Source organism: Capsicum annuum, chromosome 2, assembly GCF_002878395.1.
Source record: "Capsicum annuum cultivar UCD-10X-F1 chromosome 2, UCD10Xv1.1, whole genome shotgun sequence".
Lineage (NCBI taxonomy): Eukaryota > Viridiplantae > Streptophyta > Magnoliopsida > Solanales > Solanaceae > Capsicum > Capsicum annuum.
This window is the reverse complement of record NC_061112.1, coordinates 98,644,755-98,654,058: the sequence shown is the minus strand read 5'-3', so window position 1 is coordinate 98,654,058 and position 9,304 is coordinate 98,644,755. Positions and strand designations below refer to the sequence as shown.

Genomic DNA, 9,304 nt, shown 5'->3' with positions numbered 1-9,304 from the left:
ATTCTTGTATCAAACGGTAAATCTCGTCACATATGACGGAGGTATAATACCATTAGAGAACTTCTCTCTAGTGAAATTATCACTGTTGACTATGTGAAGTCAAATGATAATGTATCAGATCCACTTACAAAAGGTCTATCTAGAAAAGGAGTGGAAATGACATCCAAGGAAATGGGGTTAAGGCCTAGGACAAGTCAGCATGGTGGTAACTCTACCTAGCAGACTGGAGATCCCAAGAGCTAGGTTCAAAGAGATCAAACAAAATTATGTCTGACAGGTTCAATATTGTCAATTACCCAACCCATTCTCATGATGTAGACAATATTTAGTAAACAAGGATAAAGCTTAAAGTGAAAAATCTTTTAATGATTATCTGAATTTGGTAGATTTGATTTAATCTATAGGATTGAACATTTAAAAATCACCTACGTGAGGGCGAAGTGGAAGCCGCTTCAAGGAGAATGTTAGTAAAAGTCTATTCTCTAAGCTCTCATGAAACCGAGACGTGTTCATAGATGAAAAGAACAAAACCGTGAGAACCATAAACGGTAAAAGGCTGGCTGTATGACATGTGTTGTCTAGGTGTACATTAAAGCTCGACGGTTCAAAGATATCAAATATATCGATTGAACGAGTGCATCCGATGCATGTTCACTACGAAAAGTTCAAAAGGAAACCCACTTATCCAGATGCAATCAGTCTTTGCTTGATGATCACATACTTGTCCGTAAAGTTTTACAAAGAATAGTTATTCTCCATTCATGTGGGGGATTGTTGGATTTAATTGATGTGAATGGAAAATGGAGGGACACAACCTTTGAGCAAAAGACATATTGTTTTGGAAAAGTTGTGACTGTTCAGATAGTTGTGTCCGTTCATAAAAAAGACACAATGTTTCGAATGAACAAATATGACTCTTCCAAAAAATACACCTTTTAAGTGAACCATTGTCACCTTTCAGAAGAGGCATCTGATGGCTATATAAACCTGCTTTCATCCACAGGTTTAGAAATGAATGAAAAATTTTCTGAAATAAAAACTTTTCTGGTCTTCAAAATATTCTTTGTGATCAATCAAATCGTTGAGTGAGTTCGACGAATCCAATTATTTGAGGTACCACTATAGTTGGATTGAAAACCATTCTATCCTGGGAGAAAGATTCCAAAACCTCGGGTATAGTGAGGAGAATTATTCCTTAAGGACACTCTGTAAAGTCAGGGGACTTGGCTTTATATTTCTGTTTCATCTTAATTTCTGAAAAAAAAAAAAAACACTTCTTAGAAAGATCACTTTGATCTTCTGTTGAGGGTGTTTTGTACTTCATGGTGTTGTTGTTTTAAACTTGAACTAGTGTTGAAGTTGTTGTGCCTAAATACAGATTCTTGTACCCGAAAACACCATAAAATAACAAATAACACATTCAACATAAGAAAAGTTAAGTAGCATATCAGACTGTATATTCAATTTACGTTAGAGACTAACAGCACCCATATTCAATAAACAAAGCATTTAATCACACTTATCTGCGCCATTAGATAATTGATCATACTGAATCCAGGGGTTCCCAACCATTAGAAGCCCACATACTACCATACTTACTCCTCAGTCCAGAGAAGATATAGGACAAAGAAGTTTCCTCTGATAAAATTAAGGTACTAAATAACGTGGTCCATTCCATCTTTCCTTGACCCATCTTTACAAAAGAAATCATGCTCCTTATCCAGTTTTTTTATTCGTAAATTTGAAAAGTACACACCAATTTTTTCATATACAACTTGACGTTGGACGAAATTTATGGGGATCAGACCAAAGCTTTGAAATTTGAAAATAAATTTCTTTGGAGTTATCCATTAGCATAATAATGCAGACATTTCAGTCAGGGATAGGTTAAGCAAGGGCCATATAAGTGAAAAGAAAAAGGGGCAGCCCGGTGCACTAAAGCTACCACTATCAAGGGCCATATAAGTGACAACTTAAAAATCCATTGTATAAAATACTAGGTAACACTAACATAAATCTACATTTACAAGCAAAATCCTGCAGAAAACTCGTGATGCCTTCTTAAGGATGGCTGCTCACTATGAGAGAGTCAAGTACGGCATACCAACGGGGAAGCTCGGGATGCAGGATGCCCCAAGAATCAATTGACCTGCAGTTTAATGATCCATCAGATTAATCAGAAGATATCCCCGGGTAGATTATAACATGATGTATCAAGGGAAAGGACCACCAAAGCAAAATTACCATGTGAACAAATGGTGAGAACTGGGGCAATCAACTGTCTGACAACATTTTACACCCTCTCTTGACTATAAGATGTGTAATGCAATTCTCAGTAGCTAAACTTAAGATGCCGAACTCTCCACTTCCCTACGCAAATCCAGCTTTTCCTGCTTTCTCTTTGTCTTCTCTACGTATTTCTTCTTTTGTGCCCACTTTGGTCCATATATTGCCAAATGCGTTCGACCAAACCGCCGATCAGATATCTGTATTTTTAGTAACAAGAGAAAAAGGATTAGTTCTTGTGTATATTATTTGACGATCCACACATCTAGCTAGCTCTGAAAAACATTCAGTTTCTGCTGAAGAGAAAACACCATCCAGACACATCTGCTAGAGACAGAATGGAGAATATCACAGCATACACATTAAGCAATAACCAATATTTATAACGGTAATATCCAAAAATGAATTGTCTTGGTAAATGCACTCAAGCATGGGAGGGGCGTGTACTGTCCTAATACAGAAATATTAAACTTCTCAATACCTTAACAAGGCATCCACACGAATCCAGCATGTCAGTTCGCAAGGGATATTCCACCACCTGAATACACAAAAATATGCTTACAACCACAAAAGAAATTTGTGGGCAGATAATCAATGCAATGGACTTATAAAGCACAATTACTGAAACACTTACTATAAATGTATTCTCTCCCACTATTGATGATTTTGATATCTGATTCATTAATATACTGTAATCGACTGCAGCATACGGTGGTGTAACACTTATATAATCAAAAATACCACCTTCACCTGATAAAAGTAAAGAAACAAATCCTAGATTGTTATATTTCAGTGCATGATAAAATTTTCATAGCTAGAACTTTGGTTTTGGAACACATCATCCCTCAATTGTAACTAATGTTTAGTTCTTGAATACTGCCAGACGAAATAGCAAAGAAATCATGCGAGTGAATTAAAAGAGAAGAGAAACTATACGGCTCGCAAATTTTCCGGAAGTACAGAATGGTGAAGGTGCAGGTATAAAGGATTGACTTGCCACAATCAACTACAATATTGCGGCAACCTCCAGAAAATGGGTTGAACTGGCCTAGCGCCAAACATGTGATAAGTTAGCACTAACCATATCTGTAATACCTACTTGAAACCCAAACCTCTTATCACTCTCCTCTACCAAGAAATTACCAACACCAACTCCTGATGATAAATATTAGAAGTCGGGTTAAGTTTCATTTAGAGACCTCCTTGTGAAACGTTACTGACAAATGATTATTGCAATATGGATCACAACTATCTTTACTGATTGTTCGACTTAAAAAACCTAAATTTACAATTTAATCCACATTTGCTTAATAGTATTTCCATGCCTTCGAAATCTATTTCATCAGTAGGATAAGGAATCCCGATAATGGCAACAGTTAGAGACAGCCTACTGTTAGTACCATGTTAGGCAAGAAAGAAAGGCTTACCTCCAAATGACATATGCAAACAACAACGACAACAATACCTAGCAAAATCCCACTGAAGTCTGGGGGTAAATTGTACAAAGACCTTACCACTACCTCGGGGAGGTGGAGAGGCTGTTTCCGAAAGACCCTCGGCTGAAGTGTAGCAAATCCAAGATTACGCATTTAAGAATTAACTTCAGTAAAAATGTTCAAGACATTTCAGTTTTCTGTTTCCTTTGCAAACAAACCTTGTATTTTATACATTTCCAGGGCAAGTAAATGAACCTTGTTTTTGATTCATTTTTTGCAGCGAGTAATAACCTTCTAATGCTTTACACAAAATGTACAAGAAAACATGATAAAATATTCAATAAACCTTCTAAGAGAGAAAGACAGATCTCCATTTGAGAATCAGAATTATTCATTCATGATACCAGTAACTCCCTAACATACTTTGCCAGATCGACAGGAAGAGAAACTCTTACCAAGAAAATGTTCTGCCCGCTCCAAGAAGGTTTCAACGCGGACAGTATGTATGACTGATACATCAAGGAAACCAGTCCATTCTAAATTTGGCCGCAGAACATCTGAAACAACCCAGGGATCCATCTCAACAAAATGTACCTAGGGGTTTGCAAACATAAATGCTATGAGAGAAAAAATGATACCGAAAAACTGAATAAAATATAAAGCTCCACAAATCAACAGCTAACTTCAATCACAAAAAGCCAATAAAAGTATCACTATTAATGAGTAAATAAAATCTAGCATATGTTACAGAAAGAGTTGTTACAAATTTAATGCTGACCTCAGAACACCCTCGGCTGATGGCTTCTATACCAACTGATCCTGTCCCGCTATACAGGTCCAACCAACGGCCAGGCCTCAAAGATGCAGGGCAACCTCCGGCTGCCTAGACAGCAGAGAACAATTTTTATTTAACGACATTACAAAATGGTGTATCTAGCGTTACATGAAAGAAAAACTGCTCTTAACGGCTAATCTCACTTGCAAAATACCAAATGCAGCAGCTTTTACAACTTCCATCATGGGACGCACATCCATGCTCTTTGGTGAGAGCAATTTCTTCCTTCGAGCCGTCCCCCCAACAACCTGAACAAAAACTCCTTTTAATAACAAAGATATCACAACTACTTGCTTGTCTGACAAAAATCGCATCCTCACACGATGCCTACACTAGGAAAATGAATTACAAATTTTTGCTAAGCAAGCTATATAACTAGCTTACCTAGTTTGGTAAGTGTAGACATGCAAAATTTTATGGGATTAAGCCCATACAATATTTGGACTATCAGTGTGCAGTGGAATCTTAGACATGCTTTCAATTATCAACAAATGCACCAAAGCAGACCGCAGAATTCAAAGATTTTTCCACAAAATGAACTTGCACTTCTAAATTCATTAGGTTACACGTCAAGCATTAGCTCTTAATGCAGCTTTTCTTTAAATGTAATCATTTATGAAGCAACAAACAAGAAAGCATTCAAGTAAATATTTCAACCATCCTACTGTTGCATCCAGTACTACAATATTTCATACATTGCACTAAAAGATCAGTCTTCTCTAACTCAAAAATTGCGCATTGACCAGGTAAGAAAAAAGGGGGAATTCTCCATTAGCAGCCACGCATTCAGCTAAAATGTTTTTGAAATGCAAACCTGAAGCAATTTATGTGTCTCGCGCGGAGGCTTAGGTTCTTCTTCTAGGACCTGTTTTCCCCTTCCGGTCTTTGATTGTTCTTTTCTCTTCTTTGTCTGTAATTCCAATGAAAACACTACTGTTAATATCAATTAGTAAACTCAATTTCGATCTAGTTAATTTTCAGAGCTAAATCGAATTAGATTAATTCAATAGTTTAAAATCAAAATTTAGATACTTGAAAACTCTATAAAAAAAAATATTATAAGTTACAATTTTCTCATATTGATATGACAGAAAAAAATAGATTCTGTTCAAAGTTGATGTAATTTGTCTCTCAGTGGCAAGTAAAAGTGAAGGGAGGGAGGGCATACCTTTGGAGATGGTTCAGATAAGAACTCATCGGGATTAAGGCCGTATTGTTCAAGTAACTGTCTTTTCTTATCGACCGATACTTCATTTCTTAATTCTGACAATTATCAGGTAAAGGAACGAGTATGTTTCTGTTAGATTAACAAGTAGAAAAAACATTGAATTTTGCAAAGAAGATGGAGAAAAAAAAAACTTACTGGAAGAGTGGGTGATAATGAATGGACGGCGACGATTGGTGGCTGTGAAAGGATAACCGACGAGAGAAGGATTAGAGCTAAGCAAACTGGTGTCCGGGACAATTGAGCGAGGGCGAAGAGGGGACAGAAGTGAAAATAGAGTATGTGATGATGAAACCGCCATTTCTGTAGCTTCAATTGCAGTGTCAACTATGTCAGTAAGCACAATTTGGTTGAAGGGAATTTAAGCCTTCATCCTTTTATTGAGGACACTCTTTCCAGGTTTTTCACCTTGAGAAATATAAAAATGCAATATTACATAAATATGATCGATATTAAATTATAACTTTGCTCTTAAACTTTGACAATACACAAATATAATTTTTAACTATTTAAAATTACATAAATATGATCTTCGATCCTACGTGGTAAAACGTGTATTCAACACGCAAAATTGAGCGCGTCCAACTTAAAATCTAAGGATATAATACATAAATATGATCCTAAATTTAACATCAAATTATAACTTTGACCTTAAACTTTGATAGTGTACAAATACGACCTTTAGCTATCAAAACTGCACAAATATAACCTTTAAATGACTTTTCACTATTATTTTTTCATTATTTTCGGCTTAAAAATGAAAATGATATCTAATTTCTTGTCATTGCGGAAAAAAAGCAATATTGAAGATTTATTAATTAGGTAGGTCAACTTATATGAAAAAATCGTGCAGGTATATATATTTATTATAAAGCAAAGGGCGAATTTATATTATATAATATATCTAAATATAATTTATTTAAATATTAAATTAAAGATGAAATTATACTAATAATAAATAAATTTTAATAAAACGTTATTAAATTAACATTATTAAGGATAGTAGTAGTAGTATATTTAATTAATGTTATCAAATTAACGTTATTAAAATGCTACTTATTAAATTAATGCAGGACGGACCTACGTGGTTGCCATGGTGTTCACCCGAACTCCCTCGATAAAAAAATTATATTGTATATATAAGATAAAAAAATTTATATTTATGTATGTATATTAATGTTGAATCATATGAAACAAGACACTTAGATAGCCCAGTGGTGTTATTTGCTCTTCTTGGGCGCTTCCTTCAGCCTATTGCGCGGGTTCGATCCCTGTTAGGTGCTGCTGCTATAGAAATAAATAAAAAAATAAATAATAATAATAATAATAATAATAATAATAATAATAATTGGTTTAATAATAATAAAAACGACGTCGTTTTAACACAAAAAGCAAAACTTTGATAGTGCACAAATATGACCTTTAACTATTCAAAATTACACAAATATGACCTCCCTCCAAGTCGGCCCTTTTAACGACGTGGCACCGTGTGATTGAATTACCTTTCCACGTAGGCACGAGTGAAAGGTGCTATTTGTGCACTATCAAAGTTTAAGGTCAAAGTTATACCTCCAAGTCGGCCCTTTTAACGACGTGACACCGTGTGATTGAATTACCTTTCCACGTAGGCACGAGTGAAAGGTGCTATTTGTGCACTATCAAAGTTTAAGGTCAAAGTTATAATTTGATGTGAAGTATAGGTCATATTTATGTATTATATCTACAGAAAAACAGTGCGTTTATTTCCAAGTCTTCAATTTATGGTGCGGTTATTTCCAAGTCTTCAATTTATGACAATCCATCTACTATACAGTTTTATTCCAGAGGTTATTTTCAAATATTGAATTTGTGACTATTCGATCACAAGTGTTTATTGCACAATCTTATTTCATATGCTATTTTTAAATCTTGAATTTCCGATGGCATTTTAATCACACGAAGAAAACTTTATTGTTGCTTCGAGATTTCACTTCAATGAGAGAAATATAAAATGTCATTTTGTAATTTTTTTTTTCCCTCTCTTATTTAATCATGAATCTGAATTGCTACTCAAATTATAACTTTTTAAGATAAAAAAAAGTACATTTATATCTAAATTTTGAGTCATAACAGATATTTCTTTACAAATAGTCAAATTAATTTCGAATCCTTTTATTTGTAAAATTTATGTAACATAAAAGGGAATTGTCTAATATTTTTCTCAATAGTTGATACCTCAAGGAAAGTTTAAGCTAATAGGCATATTTAAGTATTGAAATTATTTTTGTAGATAAGAAATTTCATGTTTTTGATAAATCTTGTTAAAACTTGTACCAACAAATTTAGTAAAAGATGGTAAGTTTTTTTTATACTAAGTTAAATATCCTTGAATAGATTTAAAAATATACAAATTGAAAAGCATCTACATGAAAAGGTACGACTGATGAAAATAATAATGAGAAGGGATTGAGGGACGATACATAATTCAAGAATTGGCAACTTTCTCATTTGGTGTCTCTGTATTGAAAGTCTCATAAATAAGAAAGTCCATTATATGGACTGAGTAAATTTAAGATAGTAGACTTTTTTCCATATTTTTGTTATAAATATATTTATATTATAGTGAATGTCTATCAAGATCTAATAAGATTTAGTTGATATATATCATGATTTGAAGTATTTGTCTTCAGAAACTAGGAATATTTTTCCAATCTAGTTAATATCTATCAGAATTTGAAGTATGTGTGTTTTAGTCAGAAACTAAAAATATTTTTTTTCTATAAATAGAGGGGTTTTGTGTATAATAGAACAATATGATGATCTCTATCCTAAAGAGAAATAAGCCTCCTCTCTTCTCTCTCTGTTTATTTTTACTTTATATTTTATTGTTGTTCTTTATTTATATTTCATAACACGTTATCAGTACGAATCTCTACCATTACCATTAATTTAATTTTGAAAAGAAGAAAATTGAATCGAAAGATGGAGAAGATAAAATCGCAAGGTTATGCGGTCATCATGATTTGGTAGACACATCTTTTATAATTTCTTTTATAATCACGGCATATAATGGTCATTATAATGATTTGCTTAAAGTGGTCTTTGGATATATATACTGTTAGCATTCAGTTTTGTTAATCGTGAAGAAATTAATTAGTATAATATTAGTTAATACATGATTTGCTCTTTGAGATACAAGCCATTAGACCTGCTGCGGTTGTTTTCTTCCTTACGAAACTCTATTGGTCACGGTAAACTCATGGTTGTGGATAACTCGTTGATCTTTTACAGAAGTAAATTGGTAATCCATTTCAATTAATTTTTATTTTTGATGATTTGCAAAACTCATCTTTATTACATAATAATTTGATTATTTAATCTCTTACCCCTTTTAGTGATTATTACATTCATTATCACTTGCATGCTGATATTGTTTGACGATAGAATTTATATAGTGCTGCAGTTTGACGTGTAAGTCTGAGAGCATATTGTGAAAGATTAAATTAGAGTTCCCTGCTTTATCTTAAAAGATTTAATGGTATT

General features: G+C 33.6%; 1 protein-coding gene across 1 annotated transcript; it reads right to left on the bottom strand.

Moving 5' to 3' along the window:
• Nucleotides 1-1,813: 1,813 nt before the first annotated feature.
• On the bottom strand, nucleotides 1,814-6,213 carry LOC107858796 (putative rRNA methyltransferase YlbH). The gene is made up of 10 exons (XM_016703582.2): nucleotides 5,921-6,213; nucleotides 5,726-5,820; nucleotides 5,372-5,467; nucleotides 4,701-4,805; nucleotides 4,501-4,605; nucleotides 4,178-4,316; nucleotides 2,921-3,036; nucleotides 2,768-2,824; nucleotides 2,245-2,486; nucleotides 1,814-2,149 (listed from the first exon to the last, which is right to left on the bottom strand). Exons 1-9 carry the CDS (start codon nucleotides 6,081-6,083, stop codon nucleotides 2,346-2,348), a joined length of 1,017 nt encoding a protein of 338 aa, XP_016559068.2. The 5' UTR covers nucleotides 6,084-6,213; the 3' UTR covers nucleotides 1,814-2,149; nucleotides 2,245-2,345.
• Between the last annotated feature and the right edge of the window lie 3,091 nt (nucleotides 6,214-9,304).

What these genes read in the sequence shown, in the direction of transcription:
- LOC107858796 (XM_016703582.2), bottom strand. Translation starts at nt 6,083, where the DNA reads ATGGCGGTTTCATCATCACATACTCTATTTTCACTTCTGTCCCCTCTT. An exon ending in TATCTGAACCATCTCCAAAG is followed by an intron (nt 5,468 to 5,725) that starts GTATGCCCTCCC and finishes TTGGAATTACAG; the next exon opens with ACAAAGAAGAGAAAAGAACA. An exon ending in TCAGCCGAGGGTGTTCTGAG is followed by an intron (nt 4,317 to 4,500) that starts GTCAGCATTAAA and finishes GCAAACCCCTAG; the next exon opens with GTACATTTTGTTGAGATGGA.